Source organism: Euprymna scolopes, chromosome 39, assembly GCF_053919585.1.
Source record: "Euprymna scolopes isolate OS-2025 chromosome 39, ASM5391958v1, whole genome shotgun sequence".
Classification (NCBI taxonomy): Eukaryota; Metazoa; Mollusca; class Cephalopoda; order Sepiida; family Sepiolidae; genus Euprymna; species Euprymna scolopes.
In genome coordinates this window covers 19305180-19323614 of record NC_136520.1, presented here as the reverse complement: position 1 = coordinate 19323614, position 18435 = coordinate 19305180, and the positions used below count along the sequence as shown (strand labels likewise).

At 35.0% G+C, this 18435-nt stretch overlaps 1 protein-coding gene across 5 annotated transcripts in view; it reads right to left on the bottom strand.

Annotated features, from left to right (window-relative positions):
• Positions 1-18435, bottom strand: part of LOC145263666 (thyroid peroxidase-like) — a 412282-nt gene that overhangs the window by 237938 nt on the left and 155909 nt on the right. For all 5 annotated transcript variants that reach the window (XM_080120540.1, XM_080120538.1, XM_080120542.1 and 2 more), the window contains exon 2: positions 4423-4588. Coding sequence is in view for 3 of the 5 variants with exons in the window: in XM_080120538.1 (XP_079976664.1) it covers positions 4423-4433 (11 nt within the window). In the remaining 2 variants the exon portion in view is untranslated. The remainder of the gene's footprint in view (positions 1-4422; positions 4589-18435) is intronic.

The following is an 18435-nucleotide window of genomic DNA, read 5'->3' as shown; positions in this document are numbered from 1 at the left end:
ACAAGTAGTATCAGTTTTAATAACCCATTGCCATTAGCTTATATTCTTCAGAGTCAAAGTTTGGCAAACAAATAAGGTTTTGAATCGAAGGCACAAGTAGTATCAGTTTTAATAACCCATTGCCATTAGCTTATATTCTTTAGAGTCAAAGTTTGGCAAACAAATAAGGTTTTGAATCGAAGGCACAAGTAGTATCAGTTTTAATAACCCATTGCCATTAGCTTATATTCTTCAGAGTCAAAATTTGGCAAACAAATAAGGTTTTGAATCGAAGGCACAAGTAGTATCAGTTTTAATAACCCATTGCCATTAGCTTATATTCTTTAGAGTCAAAGTTTGGCAAACAAATAAGGTTTTGAATCGAAGGCACAAGTAGTATCAGTTTTAATAACCCATTGCCATTAGCTTATATTCTTCAGAGTCAAAGTTTGGCAAACAAATAAGGTTTTGAATCGAAGGCACAAGTAGTATCAGTTTTAATAACCCATTGCCATTAGCTTATATTCTTCAGAGTCAAAGTTTGGCAAACAAATAAGGTTTTGAATCGAAGGCACAAGTAGTATCAGTTTTAATAACCCATTGCCATTAGCTTATATTCTTCAGAGTCAAAGTTTGGCAAACAAATAAGGTTTTGAATCGAAGGCACAAGTAGTATCAGTTTTAATAACCCATTGCCATTAGCTTATATTCTTCAGAGTCAAAGTTTGGCAAACAAATAAGGTTTTGAACGAAGGCACAAGTAGTATCAGTTTTAATAACCCATTGCCATTAGCTTATATTCTTTAGAGTCAAAGGTTTTGAATCGCGATCAACTCTGGAAAATGCAATGACCAGGTGATGGCGTCCACTAGATTTTTTTTAAATATGAAGGAGGGTTTTACATACATGGACTTTAAAACACACACACCAATGTGTGCTAATTCATAAACCTTAGGTTGTAGTTCTCTGAGTTTGGTGTCATTTTATTGGCAATAGGCAGCCTCGATGCTGGTGTAGTTGTGTAAGGCTCATGGTACAAGTGACCTCGAAATGACTAGATGAGCCATTATGTGTGGATAGATCCTCTTCAAATACATCGAAAAACTTGGTAGTGAGTTGTTTGAATCCAATTTTTTTGATAGGGATAAGATATCATCAGGGTCCATGAACATGCAGAAAATAAAACCTTGTGGATTTCAGGATTGAATCAACTAATAAAAGAAGACGTTCAAGATCAAATTGTAGTATCTGTCCTTCAGATGCTACACTTCAATTTCTTGTTCTCTGTCAGTGGAGGAGGAATCCTTTAAGACCGAGACAATTTTAACTTTTGTTCCTTTCTCCACATTAAAAAACGACCCTGGTGTCTAACTCTATCCCGTGGGAAGGCAAAGTACACAGGAACTCTTGCCATGCGATAAGCTGTTGTTGCTAAAATGAATATCGATACTGCTTGACAGAGATGTTGGGATTTTCGCATCTGTTGTGGTTCACGGGTGATGTAGCCAAGTTGTTCTGAATCACAATGATGCTCAATGACAACTTGGTCATCCTCATCATCAAGCATGGAGAGTTCCAAATTGTGGCTTTTCAGAGTGTAGCATGAAAACATGAACACGACAGACTCATGTTAGGTGGCAATAATACTGACATACTTGATTCGGGTGTTGTCAGTTCATATCGCGGACTTAGCAACTACTACATTCCTGCAGATGAATGGGATACCACCAAGTATTTTGGTATCGAAATATTCTCCAATCACATTCAGAGGGGAGGAGTTGTATGTGTGTCCAGCAGTCTGAGAAGTATTTACGATCTTTGCGCTCAAGTGCTTGGCTGTTGAATGTCGAATCATGCTTCTATGGTGTCACTGTCAACAGCAATTCTCATCGAATGGTGATTTAAGAACATGTCAATTTGAGAACATGTTGAATTTGAGAACATGTTCAATTGTCACTCACTGTGAGTTTGTTGTATTTTCCTGTCTTGAGATCAGTGGACGCTTCATTATAGAGGATGTCAAGGATCTGGCGAGTCTTGATCACATATCGCTGGTCTGATTCAGAAAGGAAATTTACTCAGGAAATGGTGTGTTGTGTTGGGCTCTCTTTGCCTGACTATGCAATAGGTAAGTCCATCTCGGTTGAGGTTTCTCAGCATTAAAATATGATACAGCGTATGCCCAAACTCACTAAAAATCATAATGTTGTCTCATTGTCTGCCAAACACTTGCTAAAGATGCAGATGTTGCCGCAATATCAGGGCAGTAATTTGTCACATGTCCCAATATCGTCTCGACAGTATTAGTATTTTCGTATTTTTCTGTAATTTTCGTTGAATTCCGTGGTTCTACATATAAACATTTAAGCGACTAGTACATCATGATAAATTTATAAATGTTGAGCACTGTCTGGGAAATAAAAATGTCAGTCAACTGGCCTTGTTGTGAGATCACGACTTCCAGCTGTTCCATCACTATAGATTGTCTGATTAACGTTTAGCTTTATTAATGTTAAAATTTCTTATTAATGTTAAAATTTCTTATTAATGTTAAAATTTCTTATTAATGTTAAAATTTCTCTTGATTCTGTAGTGATTGACGGTGGCCTAGGAGTTTAGTTTCTTACCAACAGAGCCAAAGGTGGTTTTGTTATGGAGTTCGAATCCTTTAAGCAACGGCAATCATCACTTCCTGCACTGATGATTACGAAAGCATGAAACATTATAAAGCTATCAGTATATATATATATATGTATGTGGATGTATATATATATATATATATATATATACTGATAGCTTTATAATTTTTAGGAACTGCTGCAAAGTTTTGATTTTCGCGTATATATAGTGCTCGTTATTTTATCAGTTCTTACGTTTCCATTATGCGTTTTCTTTTCACGCACCTAGCGATTATCAGGCTAGTATACAAGTTTGTTATTCTCACTTTTTGTTTATTGCTGCCGATTATCAAATCATCCGTATTTTTCCATAGGTTTTTAAGTTATCTGTTTAATATTTAGAATATCCTGATCTTTTATTTTTGTTTATATATATATATATATATATATATATATATATATATATATATATATAAACGAGGGTTGTCCCAAAAGTAAGGCCTCCTATTTTTTATTCAAGATGTTGAAGAGCTATAAAGACTGGAGTAGTACCATTAAACCAAGCGACTTTTGTGCTCCAAAATTTATTTTTCTACATAGTCACCACTTTTTCAATACACTTTTGCCAAGAATTCAATGACGCATCTCTGCTTCTGAGGCATTTCCATGACAAGAGTTCCTTTCTTAAAGGCTAACACCGTCAATATCTGCAACAGAGAGATGTATAAGTTCAGTCAACATAACAATGCAATTAGTTATGGGGCGATTTCAATATTATTCCTTATTCTAGTACCGATTCTTCATAAATCTATAAATATTTTACTATAAAGTTATTTTTCACACTTACCATAAAACCCCACGTTAAATCTGTATATATTTTCGCAAGCATAAAAATACACTTGTATGGGAATCTTCTATTGATTTTAGTTTTAATGGTAATTTAAAATCAAAAGATATTCACTATTGTATCATTATTATCAGCAGTGGAATATTTTGCTTTAAGCAAAACCAAACAAAGAAGCCAATTTAAAAGAAGCGTTCTGGCATCAATTTTTTGCGATTCTGATACTCCTATAAATTCTGTTTTTTTTTTAATACCCGATTCCGCTTAATCATCCCAACTAATATATATATATATATATATATATATATATAATTATTTTTTTTTCTATAATAATTATCAAATACCTACAGACACTAGTGTTTCATCCTTTCGGGAATCTTCAGTGCAGAGTATCACGATTAATACCAGTCGAACGATCCGAACCCCGCATCACGAGACATCTCTGGCTTGGTTAAGCGAAGACCTAATCCATTCAGCTACCATTAACCGCGTGAAATAACGTCGAATTTAAACATTTTTAATTTTAAATGTTCATTTACGTCAGTCAGAGAGTGATCTAATCGTAATACGATGATCTATGCATAAGAGCTAAGTTGACCAACTTTTAATTCAACTGAAAGTGCTCAACGATAAGAAACGGATTTCTTAAAGGGGCTGTCATAATTATTTTTTTTTTACTATAATAATTATTAAATATATATATATATTATTAAATATATATATATATAATAACTATTATATATATATATATACATATACATATATATATACATATACATATATATATACATATACTTTATATATATATATATATATATATATACATATATATATATATATATATATATATATATATATATATATATATATATATATATATATATATATAGTTCGTGTATGTGCGTGTGTGCATGTAATGCCCATTATTAAATAATTCTAATTATGCTATAGTTTGGTTTTGCTTGCTTAGTTTTTGCTTACCTTCGCATCATTGCTGATATTTGATTTTTTCAAAGCAGTCCAGCATACAAAAACAGCACAAGTCTGTCTACGTATGCCAATAAAACAAGGAGAAACATCCACACCAACATAAAATAGGAAAACCATATACGTTGTGCCGGCTTGAAGCGGGAATTGTAAATTGTATCTGGAAAAAAAAAGACAAATTTATTCTAAAACAAAAATATTAATGACTGAACAATAAACACAATTTCATTATAAAAACGTCACCAAAACCAATTAATAAGATATTGCGCGGTTGACACCAGAGGAACACTATTTTTGAGAATTTGATCTCTAACCTCCCCAAACAACTCCTGAACAACGACAGCTAGTTCGAAAAAGAAAGGTCACCGATCCACTAATGATCGATCCACTAATGATCGATCCTAAACGAAATAAGTACTAGCAGCTTTTACGAACAAAAACCTTGGGAGGGGTGTGTTGGGATGCACCCTTAGTGCCTGGAATAATGAACTATTCCATGACGTCATTTCCGTTCATGACGTCACTTCTGGGTGACGCGGACCGGTTTACTCAGTCAAGACGAACACGCGGAGAGTATGGCTGTCACAGCAAGTCCAACAGTGAGCCAAGATATAACTCAATTACCTCTTTCATGTATTTTAGTAATTATTTAACTGTTATTGTGGTTTTTTTTCGCTAATTATTCAAATACTAATACCACAACACTTAAATACGTCATTTTTTCTTATATATATGCACTAGGTACGTGCAAAATGAATGCCGATGCTCAAAATGTATAAATATTTTGACCCTTCACTATACTTAAAAATTCACCAAAAATCAGGAAATTAACTAATTTTAATGAAAATTTTAGTATTTATCAAGTAATGATCACAAAATATAATGAATCCATTATTTTTATTTGAACCTTAGTTGAAATATATTATTTTATTTAAACAATGTAAAAAAAAACACCTTTACTAAAGTTATAGTTTTCAGTAGTAAAAAAAAATGCATGAATTTATTTTTACTTTTTTATGAAAATTTATTTTTACTTTTTTTATGAAAATTTATTTTTACTTTTTTTATGAAAATTTATTTTTACTTTTTTATGAAAATTTATTTTTACTTTACTTAAAGCATCGTAAATTGTAACAATCAAAAAAAGAAAAAATATTTTTTTCAGGAACATTACGAAAAAATCCTCTAAAATCTGTATTAATGAATTTGATATATAACTCGAAAAAAATTAATTTCTCGAACTATTAATACCTTTATCATTGAATTAAGCATTGTTTATTTAATATTTTCACACAAAAAATTATAATTGCAAGAAAAATTTATACTTTTTTTTTAGATTACAGTTTTCACGTAATTTTTATATGTAAGATTCTAATATTTTCCTTGAATGAACGTGAAACGTCTGGCGTAACATAATTTTTATATAATCTTGAAAAATAAAAAATAAATTAATTTAAAAGCAGGAACACAGAAAAATAATTGAATTAAAAAATTATAAAAATATAGAAATATACGGATGCACGGCTGGGGAAGAAAAAAGAAAACCAGCACTACCTTCCCCCCTCCAACTACCTGACGTCATTTTCAGACTTTCTGACATTTTGGTTTCCGTAGAATTCACGCTTACACGACTTCGTTTGTTTATTCTTAAGCGAAGCTAGAACCTCTCGCTTTTGGGGCCTCATAAAGCTATTTTTTGTATAAACAAGGTTTTTTTTTATTTAATGCAATATCTTAGGAATTTACATTCCCAATTATCTTCGAAATAAACACAGAAAACCAATATTTATCTTTCAAAGTATTTTTACAATAAATTTATTTAACTTCAAAATTTAGCTGAATTTTTCAGCTTCCAAATGTCTCGCTAAAAACATTTTTCATTATAACTTTTTTTTTCACGTGTACAAATATTTTTTTTCCTTTTGGAAATTAACTTTGGGTTTTATGGCCTCATTTTTTTATAAAAAGAATTGGGAGTGGGAAAGGATGCCATAGAGGCCACAACCGAGAATACCTGAAATGAATAACGTTGGAAGTGTGTAGATTCTGACTCCATATAATTAAAGACAGACGAATATTGAAGGTTGAGAACCGATTTTATTTACTACCAACAATTTGTATTAGGAGAGACAAAGTGTTCGTAGGATGGAATGTGATTTAATAAAGGAGATGAATGTTCGTAAAATGTTTGTAGGTATGTATGAATTGACAAGGAATGAATGTTCGTAAAATATAACTTATCTTTTGGACGATGGAGATGGTAAGGGTAGGCCGGTCATCCTGCTGTCGGTGATGCGTGTCCTGGCTTGTAACTGGAAAGCGAGTGACTTTTTCATCAGCAGCTAGCAGCCCGGCGTCTTCGTCTTCTTTTTCCTCCTCTCTTCTTTGGTTTGTGTGAATTAGGCATTGTTTAGAATTGAAGGCGTTTGGCCCATAACATGAGAGCGTAGTCGGCTCCAGTTCACTGGTGCTTTATTTCTTTTTCTTCTTCATCTCTTTAGGTCGGGTAGGAGAATCTGTCCGTGCGTCCACTGGCGCAGCTGGACGAATCTCCTCTTCCCTCCTTTCGGTTCCCTCAAATCCCTCGTTTTTATAGTGGCAAACTCGCTCCCAGCGACTGTGATGTTTGAGGTGTTTATTTTAGGCGCGGAGCTCTGCCATTGTTCGATAATTATTTTGTGGTTATCTTATTTTTTTTTCTTCCCAAGCGGAAGCGATGCGTGGAGCCATGTGCAAACGACGATTTTTCCTTTTGTCTCTCATGGTGGATGCGTTAACATCCGGTTCGCTGCTAATTCTCATCATGTTCCCACAGCTTTAATCTTTCAAATATAATCAAAAAGTAGCCGGAAACCTACAAAAAAAATTATAATAAACCGGGTTTCTAAACTATGTTTCCCTATCTTTGTTCTGCCATTATCGCCCGTACCTAATATATGCGCTTGGCTATGTGTCTCAGAAATTTCGTGAAAATAGTGAATAATTCCACCCCGTCTTTCCAAGCTCATCGAAAAATGTAATTCAAGCCCTAATTTTTTTTTCAATTAAAGGAGCAAGGACTAAGGTTTCATTAAAAAAACAAAAGCAAAAAAACAACGTGGTTTTTCTTTTTTTTAAAAGGCTTTAAACTTCGAACTTTACAGGTAAATTTCTAAAAAACAGTACTTTTTTGTTTTAAATTTGATTATATTATTTATTGACCTTTTCTCTTCAATTTGTGATATATAAGACTTTGGTACATAAATTAATTATTTACTTTTTAATGGACATTTCAAAATGGGAGGCGTGAATTATTCGACCCCCTGTCTTTCCAAGCTTATAACTCCCCGAAAAATGTAATTCCAGCCCTAATCTTTTTTCAATTAAGGGAGCAAGGACCAAGGTTCCATTAAAAAAAAGGAAAAACAAATAACGTGGTTTAAAAAAGGTTTTAAACTTCAAACTTTACAGGTAAAATTCTAAAAAACACTATGTTTTTTTGTTTTTTTTTTGCTTTAAATTTGAATATATTATTTATTGACCTTTTCTCTTCAATTTGTGAGTAAATTAATTATTTACTTTTCAGTGAGTAAATTAATTATTTACTTTTTACTAGACACTTGAAAATGGGGGGGTGAATTTAAAAAAAACGTCTGTCTAAAATATTATATTCGGTTTGTTGGAAAGAACATAAAATTTCACATTGACCCTGAAAATATCGTAAAAATAGAAACAATAGATAAATTTTGATAGATTTTTAAAGTTTAGAAATTGAAAAATATTGAGTTCGGAAAATTTATTACTGTTTTTAAAAAATATATATTTCTATTACTTTTAAAACAACTTTAATAGTTTATTTTGGAAGTATAATCCATAAAGAAAATAATCCACTTTTAACAGAGAAATTACGAGATTTTTATATTTTATTCGCAGTTTCGTGTTAGGGGTGTCAAAAATTTCTACAAAAATTCTGATACACCTAGCGCTTGGCCTCTTGCCTTGAGTAATTATTGCTGTAAAATTTAGTTGAATAAAGTATTGATAAGGTCTTTCTTCTTTCGTCTTCGTTACACTACAATTTATTCTATTGAATTTTTTATACTAATTTCCTCATGGATAAGATTATTCGACTGGGCAACTTTGATGTATTTTCTGCAGACCTTCAGGTCGGTAAATTCTGTAGACTATTCTATCGTAATTTTATTTACTATTTATGAACTATTGTTTCGTTAAATCCAGACAAACTCGAAATCATTTACTTAAACATTAGTGCTATCGTTGTTGACATTATCTAAAATGCTATTGGATGACTAAAAGTCGTTTATGAAAAACCTCCAAACGTTATTCATGCTAGACATTTACTTTCCACGCGTTTATGACAAACCTATCATTTGTAGACATTTATGCTGACGACACTACCATTTATGGTAGCACATCTAAGACAGTAAACTACCAAGTTCTCTCCAATTCTCTCTCCTCTGATCTTGAGCACGTAGTACAATGGGGAAAGGAGTGGCTGGTTACTTTTAATGCATCTAAAACCAAGCTTCTCTCTTTACATCATCAAAATTCTAATCCACATTTGGCATCAATTGAAATGAATGGCTCTCGTCTTCAGGAGGCCTCAAGTTTTGACAAGCTTCTGGGATTGACCATTACTCCTGATCTTAAATGGAACACGTACATCAAATCTATTGCCAAGGCCGCTGGAAAAATGGTGGGATCTTTCTATCGATCCGGTAGATATCTCACTGCTGATGCTATTCTCTATCTATATAAGAGCCAGGTACGTCCAAGGATGGAATACTGTTGCCACATCTGGGCAGGAGCTGCTAGAAAGGACTTGTCCTGCCTTGATAGAGTTCAAAATAGACTTCGTAGCCTCGTAGGAGATGTATTTTTCTCCTCCTTGCAACCTCTATCTCACAGAAGAGATGTTGCGAGTTCTGATGTATCGTTATTTTCATGGAAAGTGTTCGACTGAGCTTCAATCTATGGTCTCCCTTCGCCAAACTTTCACAAGAAACACTCGTCTAGCTCTAAACACTATCAATAATTCCCCCACTCTTTATCTGTGCCTAAACCTAAACGTAGATTCCATGAACAAAGCTTCTTTCTTAGAACTGCACGCCTGTGGAATTGTCTTCCGTTTTCCTGCTTTCCGGCTAACTACAATATGGTTGTGTTCAAGTCTAAAGTAAATAAGTTCTTGATGAGCCGTTCCATATAAGTTATCAAATTTACCAAATTTTCATTACTAATGATTACTATATTGACCAATTTCTACTGTACACTCTTTAACCCTTATCCTTGAGTGGCCTCTTGGCCTTGATAATGTGATGATGCCTATGTAAAAAAAAAAAAAACACCTCCAAACGTTATTCATGCGAGACATTTACTTTCCACGCGTTTATGACAAATCTTCAAACGTTATTCATGCTAGACATGTACTTTCCACGCGTTTATGACAAATCTTCAAACGTTATTCATGCTGGACATGTACTTTCCACGCGTTTATGACAAATCTTCAAACGTTATTCATGCTAGACATGTACTTTCCACGCGTTTATGACAAATCTTCAAACGTTATTCATGCTAGACATTTACTTTCCACGCGTTTATGACAAATCTTCAAACGTTATTCATGCTAGACATGTACTTTCCACGCGTTTATGACAAATCTCTAAACGTTATTCATGCTAGACATTTACTTTCCACGCGTTTATGACAAATCTTCAAACGTTATTCATGCTAGACATGTACTTTCCACGCGTTTATGACAAATCTTCAAACGTTATTCATGCTAGACATGTACTTTCCACGCGTTTATGACAAATCTTCAAACGTTATTCATGCTGGACACGTACTTTCCACGCGTTTGTGACAAATCTCCAAACGTTATTCATGCTAGACATTTACTTTCCACGCGTTTATGACAAATCTCCAAACGTTATTCATGCTAGACATTTACTTTCCACGCGTTTATGACAAATCTTCAAACGTTATTCATGCTAGACATGTACTTTCCACGCGTTTATGACAAATCTTCAAACGTTATTCATGCTAGACACGTACTTTCCACGCGTTTATGACAAATCTCCAAACGTTATTCATGCTAGACATTTACTTTCCACGCGTTTATGACAAATCTTCAAACGTTATTCATGCTAGACATGTACTTTCCACGCGTTTATGACAAATCTTCAAACGTTATTCATGCTGGACACGTACTTTCCACGCGTTTATGACAAATCTCCAAACGTTATTCATGCTAGACATGTACTTTCCACGCGTTTATGACAAATCTTCAAACGTTATTCATGCTAGACATGTACTTTTCACGCGTTTATGACAAATTTTCAAACGTTATTCATGCTAGACATGTACTTTCCACGCGTTTATTACAAATCTTCAAACGTTATTCATGCTAGACATGTACTTTCCACGCGTTTATGACAAATCTTCAAACGTTATTCATGCTAGACATGTACTTTCCACGCGTTTATGACAAATCTTCAAACGTTATTCATGCTAGACATGTACTTTCCACGCGTTTATGACAAATCTTCAAACGTTATTCATGCTAGACATGTACTTTCCACGCGTTTATGACAAATCTTCAAACGTTATTCATGCTAGACATGTACTTTCCACGCGTTTATGACAAATCTCCAAACGTTATTCATGCTAGACATGTACTTTCCACGCGTTTATGACAAATCTTCAAACGTTATTCATGCTAGACATGTACTTTCCACGCGTTTATGACAAATCTTCAAACGTTATTCATGCTGGACATGTACTTTCCACGCGTTTATGACAAATCTTCAAACGTTATTCATGCTAGACATGTACTTTCCACGCGTTTATGACAAATCTTCAAACGTTATTCATGCTAGACATGTACTTTCCACGCGTTTATGACAAATCTTCAAACGTTATTCATGCTAGACATGTACTTTCCACGCGTTTATGACAAATCTTCAAACGTTATTCATGCTAGACATGTACTTTCCACGCGTTTATGACAAATCTCCAAACGTTATTCATGCTAGACATGTACTTTCCACGCGTTTAAGACAAATCTTCAAACGTTATTCATGCTAGACATGTACTTTCCACGCGTTTATGACAAATCTTCAAACGTTATTCATGCTAGACATGTACTTTCCACGCGTTTATGACAAATCTCCAAACGTTATTCATGCTAGACATGTACTTTCCACGCGTTTATGACAAATCTTCAAACGTTATTCATGCTAGACATGTACTTTCCACGCGTTTATGACAAATCTTCAAACGTTATTCATGCTAGACATGTACTTTCCACGCGTTTATGACAAATCTCCAAACGTTATTCATGCTAGACATGTACTTTCCACGCGTTTATGACAAATCTCCAAACGTTATTCATGCTGGACATGTACTTTCCACGCGTTTATGACAAATCTCCAAACGTTATTCATGCTACACATATACTTTCCACGCGTTTATGACAAACCTCCAAACGTTATTCATGCTGGACACGTACTTTCCACGCGTTTATGACAAACCTCCAAACGTTATTCATGCTAGACATGTACTTTCCACGCGTTTATGACAAATCTCCAAACGTTATTCATGCTAGACATGTACTTTCCACGCGTTTATGACAAATCCTCAAACGGTATTCATGCTAGACATGTACTTTCCACGCGTTTATGACAAATCTCCAAACGTTATTCATGCTAGACATTTACTTTCCACGCGTTTATGACAAATCTCCAAACGTTATTCATGCTAGACATGTACTTTCCACGCGTTTATGACAAATCTCCAAACGTTATTCATGTTAGACATATACTTTCCACGCGTTTATGACAAACCTCCAAACGTTATTCATGCTGGACACGTACTTTCCACGCGTTTATGACAAACCTCCAAACGTTATTCATGCTAGACATGTACTTTCCACGCGTTTATGACAAATCTCCAAACGTTATTTATGCTAGACATTTACTTTCCACGCGTTTATGACAAACCTCCAAACGTTATTCATGCTGGACACGTACTTTCCACGTGTTTATGACAAACCTCCAAACGTTATTCATGCTGGACATGTACTTTCCACGCGTTTATGACAAATCTTCAAACGTTATTCATGCTAGACATGTACTTTCCACGCGTTTATGACAAATCTTCAAACGTTATTCATGCTAGACATGTACTTTCCACGCGTTTATGACAAATCTTCAAACGTTATTCATGCTAGACATGTACTTTCCACGCGTTTATGACAAATCTTCAAACGTTATTCATGCTGGACACGTACTTTCCACGCGTTTATGACAAATCTTCAAACGTTATTCATGCTAGACATGTACTTTCCACGCGTTTATGACAAATCTTAAAACGTTATTCATGCTAGACATGTACTTTCCACGCGTTTATGACAAATCTTCATACGTTATTCATGCTGGACATGTACTTTCCACGCGTTTATTACAAATCTTCAAACGTTATTCATGCTAGACATGTACTTTCCACGCGTTTATGACAAATCTTCAAACGTTATTCATGCTAGACATGTACTTTCCACGCGTTTATGACAAATCTTCAAACGTTATTCATGCTAGACATGTACTTTCCACGCGTTTATGACAAATCTTCAAACGTTATTCATGCTAGACATGTACTTTCCACGCGTTTATGACAAATCTCCAAACGTTATTCATGCTAGACATGTACTTTCCACGCGTTTAAGACAAATCTTCAAACGTTATTCATGCTAGACATGTACTTTCCACGCGTTTATGACAAATCTTCAAACGTTATTCATGCTAGACATGTACTTTCCACGCGTTTATGACAAATCTCCAAACGTTATTCATGCTAGACATGTACTTTCCACGCGTTTATGACAAATCTTCAAACGTTATTCATGCTAGACATGTACTTTCCACGCGTTTATGACAAATCTTCAAACGTTATTCATGCTAGACATGTACTTTCCACGCGTTTATGACAAATCTTCAAACGTTATTCATGCTAGACATGTACTTTCCACGCGTTTATGACAAATCTTCAAACGTTATTCATGCTGGACATGTACTTTCCACGCGTTTATGACAAATCTCCAAACGTTATTCATGCTAGACATGTACTTTCCACGCGTTTATGACAAATCTTCAAACGTTATTCATGCTAGACATGTACTTTCCACGCGTTTATGACAAATCTTCAAACGTTATTCATGCTGGACATGTACTTTCCACGCGTTTATGACAAATCTCCAAACGTTATTCATGCTAGACATGTACTTTCCACGCGTTTATGACAAATCTTCAAACGTTATTCATGCTAGACATGTACTTTCCACGCGTTTATGACAAATCACCAAACGTTATTCATGCTAGACATGTACTTTCCACGCGTTTATGACAAATCTTCAAACGATATTCATGCTAGACATGTACTTTCCACGCGTTTATGACAAATCTCCAAACGTTATTCATGCTAGACATTTACTTTCCACGCGTTTATGACAAATCTCCAAACGTTATTCATGCTAGACATGTACTTTCCACGCGTTTATGACAAATCTCCAAACGTTATTCATGTTAGACATATACTTTCCACGCGTTTATGACAAATCTCCAAACGTTATTCATGCTGGACACGTACTTTCCACGCGTTTATGACAAACCTCCAAACGTTATTCATGCTAGACATGTACTTTCCACGCGTTTATGACAAATCTCCAAACGTTATTTATGCTAGACATTTACTTTCCACGCGTTTATGACAAACCTCCAAACGTTATTCATGCTGGACACGTACTTTCCACGTGTTTATGACAAACCTCCAAACGTTATTCATGCTGGACATGTACTTTCCACGCGTTTATGACAAATCTTCAAACGTTATTCATGCTGGACACGTACTTTCCACGCGTTTATGACAAACCTCCAAACGTTATTCATGCTAGACATGTACTTTCCACGCGTTTATGACAAATCTCCAAACGTTATTTATGCTAGACATTTACTTTTCACGCGTTTATGACAAACCTCCAAACGTTATTCATGCTGGACACGTACTTTCCACGTGTTTATGACAAACCTCCAAACGTTATTCATGCTGGACATGTACTTTCCACGCGTTTATGACAAATCTTCAAACGTTATTCATGCTAGACATGTACTTTCCACGCGTTTATGACAAATCTTCAAACGTTATTCATGCTAGACATGTACTTTCCACGCGTTTATGACAAATCTTCAAACGTTATTCATGCTCGACACGTACTTTCCACGCGTTTATGACAAATCTTCAAACGTTATTCATGCTAGACATGTACTTTCCACGCGTTTATGACAAATCTTCAAACGTTATTCATGCTAGACATGTACTTTCCACGCGTTTATGACAAATCTTCAAACGTTATTCATGCTGGACACGTACTTTCCACGTGTTTATGACAAACCTCCAAACGTTATTCATGCTAGACATGTACTTTCCACGCGTTTATGACAAATCTTCAAACGTTATTCATGCTGGACACGTACTGTCCACGCGTTTATGACAAATCTTCAAACGTTATTCATGCTAGACATTTACTTTCCACGCGTGCACAGCAGGAAAAATTGTCGAAACTGTGGCAATCTCGAACATTTTGCCAAAGTTTGCTGTTCTACTTAAAACGACGTCTCCACCTTCTATTCGGCTGTTATAGTAGCGCGTGTTAAAGATGGCTAAGATTGTAAAATTAAAGGGTAAACTATTAACCGTCCTTATAGGCACAAACAGCTCCGATAACTTTATCAGTGCTCATATTGTTAAAACAATTACGCTGTCTACTTTGAAACGGGATTCCATAATTTCATGGCATCATCCGCCATTTCCCTCAAAACTATCTGAGTATTGTACTGAGAACATTACCTTCAATGGCTACGAGTATAAAGACATTTACTTCACGGTATTTCCTAATTCCTGTATGAATATCATACTCGGAGTGCCTTTCTTAAAAATGCGCTGGAGCATTACTATTTGTGAGGGCGGGGGGGGTCTCAGAGTATTCTAAAAACCTTCGTTTTACCTAAAATCAGTGGTGCTTCCGCTAAATTATTCCGAAACTTGACTCCTAGTAGCAAACCTATTGCTACTAAGTCGCGGAATTAAAATCAATTGAAAAAGAAATTCTACAACTGCTTGAGGATAATAATTGAATCAACTCATTCTACGTGACTTTCATATTATTTTATAAAAAGAAATGATTGGTAGCCGATTTCTCCTGAACTATTAACCGTTTCACCTTGTTTGATGCATACCCCTTACCACGGATCGAAGCTCTTGTTAATCAAATAACCCAGGATCGTACCTTCACAATAATTGTCTTATCTAGAGCTTACTATCAGATTGAAATTTGACTCTGTAGAGCCTTTCAGGCTGGAAACCATTTGTATCAATTTAAACGAATACATATGGCGGACACAAACGAGGTTTCTGCATTTCTACGTTTTAAGAATCCTTTTATTCTGACTAGCCGGGGGGCGCCTTTGCTCGGTCTTAAAATACACTTAAATATAATATTTTAATTTGTCCAGATTTCGTATATATCATTATAGAGTTGTGATTTCAAAAGTAAAAAAAAAAACCAAAAAACATTAGAGTGCCATCAGCTAGAATTGAAACCGAAAGCAACACTGTAGCATTCAAAGCTGGTAACGTTACCACTGTACCAACGTGACACACATATGAACTACTTACAAATAAACTAATATGTATGCAGAAAAATAACGATTTATTTTTCAATTTTCACCCCTTAAAAACTATTTTAACCCATTTTTGGACCCCTTAAAAACTATTTTAACCCATTTTGGACCCCTTAAAAACTATTTTAACCGGCTGAAGACCTACAAAAGAACAGACCATAAAAAATCCAGTCATTTGAGGCCCCTACCACCGCTTTCCGACTTTTAGTTTCGACAGAGATAGAGTTTGAAAATATGGAGACAGACAGACAGACATAGTGAGTTTTATAAATTAGATAACAAATTATCTGGAACCTTTTCGTAATTACATGACATAACTATATGGAGGAGCATGACGCAAATGTGGAGTCTGCCTCAAAGGTTGCTTCGACATAAAATCTTGAAATAAACCGAGAAAAAAGTTTCACTTCGTTATAATTATGTGTTTGATCAAAACATTTATGATGGAAATCGTCTACCCGATCCTGACCGTTTAAGATGCCCCACCCCCACTCTTTCAACTCTAAACCTTTAAAAAGTTGTCTTGGTATGTTTGCTTACTATGCAAAATGGATACCTAATTATTCGTCCGAAATTCGTTTACTAGTTGAAAAGAAACAATTTCCGGGTTATCGACGATGAATTACCGTATGTTATTGAATTAGTGATTATTATTATTATTATTACGCATCAGCGAACATTATCTTTTATGTTTAAACCTACTAAAACTTTAAACCAATATAATTATACGGAAAATGGAGAGTCTTCCCTTTTAATATGATATAAAACATCAATATGTGGAATGAAAATCCCGAACATGTGGCAGTGTTGCTTCTTCATTGGAAGAATTAAAATCAATTCATAATTCTTTAAATACATTCTGGAGTACAAAGCTTTTGGCATTTTGTAAGGTCACAAAATATGCCATATTCAATCAATGTAATCTGAATATATTTTTTACTTCCGACGCAAAAAAATAAAACGCAATTCTTTAATTCTCCGAATAATATTCTCATCTGTGGTTCTGTTGATTAGAAAACACCAATCCCAGCATCTTCATCAGGTTGCTGTTACATACTTACTGTCGTCGACGAATAGAGTCGATTTCATTTTGCTTTCTCTTGTCATGGTTGCTTCTCTCAAACTGCGATCCAGTGCCTCATAACTATTTTTATATCTTCGGACTTCCCTCATTTATTCATTCCGACCGATAAACTTTATTTATGTCGGGAGAATTCAAACACTTTCTGCTACGCGGCTTGGGATTGGATTCAGAAACACTACAGTCAATGTGAACGCTATAACTGTTATATTGTTGGATTTGAGTGGGTATATACACTGATAGGACATAATGTCGTATGTATGTGACAAAGGGTTCATATGAATGTGTGTACGTGTCACTAAATGTTTATGGTGGTGCTTCACTATTTGAACCCTAGCATATCGTTTTGCAGTCAAGGTGTGTGTTCTTAACATTTTCTTTTCTATATAATTAACTCTTTTAACTCTGCCATGTCTCTTTTAGTGTGTGTGTGTGTGTGTGTGTGTGTGTGTGTGTGTGTGTGTGTGTGTGTGTGTGTGTGTTGACATATAACACGAATACATAAACGTGGCATACCTGATTCTGCTGGTCAGCCTTTTTCAGGAAGGTTCTTCTCTCATCTTGAGGGAGTTGATTCTCTTGACAAGAAGACGCATGCAATTAACTCAAGACGATGGGTTGTTTTTTTTATATAGTTGTTTATTCGCTCCCAAGAATTACATCTAGCAAAGGAGCAATAGCCGATCTTTATTTGGGTGACTAGTTCTTACACGTTCCACGTCTGAGACGCTCCCCACTTCGAAAGGAGACCTCTTTCAGATCATCTTCTTCTGTTGACGTTCTCAATTCAACGACTATTTTCTCAGCTAACTAGAACACGTGATCACGTACTTCCGGGTCAGCTATTAGACACTCTTCCGGTGCAATTGATCGGACACCGAGTTTGATGTGACTTTGACATGTTTTAACAATATTTCAAAACACAGCTCACGCCTCCCCGTTCACCACGCCAGTCAGATCGATAGATAAATAGATAAAAAGATAGATAACTAGATCGATAGCTATATCGATAATACACATATATAGATAGATCGACAGACAGATAAATAAGAAACAATTTCTTGTGTTCCCAATTACATAACATAACGGCAATATAAGGAACAGCATATTATTAGCTTTGGAACCTCAACGGTTACCCATTAACACATGCCAAGCTGTTCTATAGGATATTTTATGTGCTACTCCCCCCCTCTC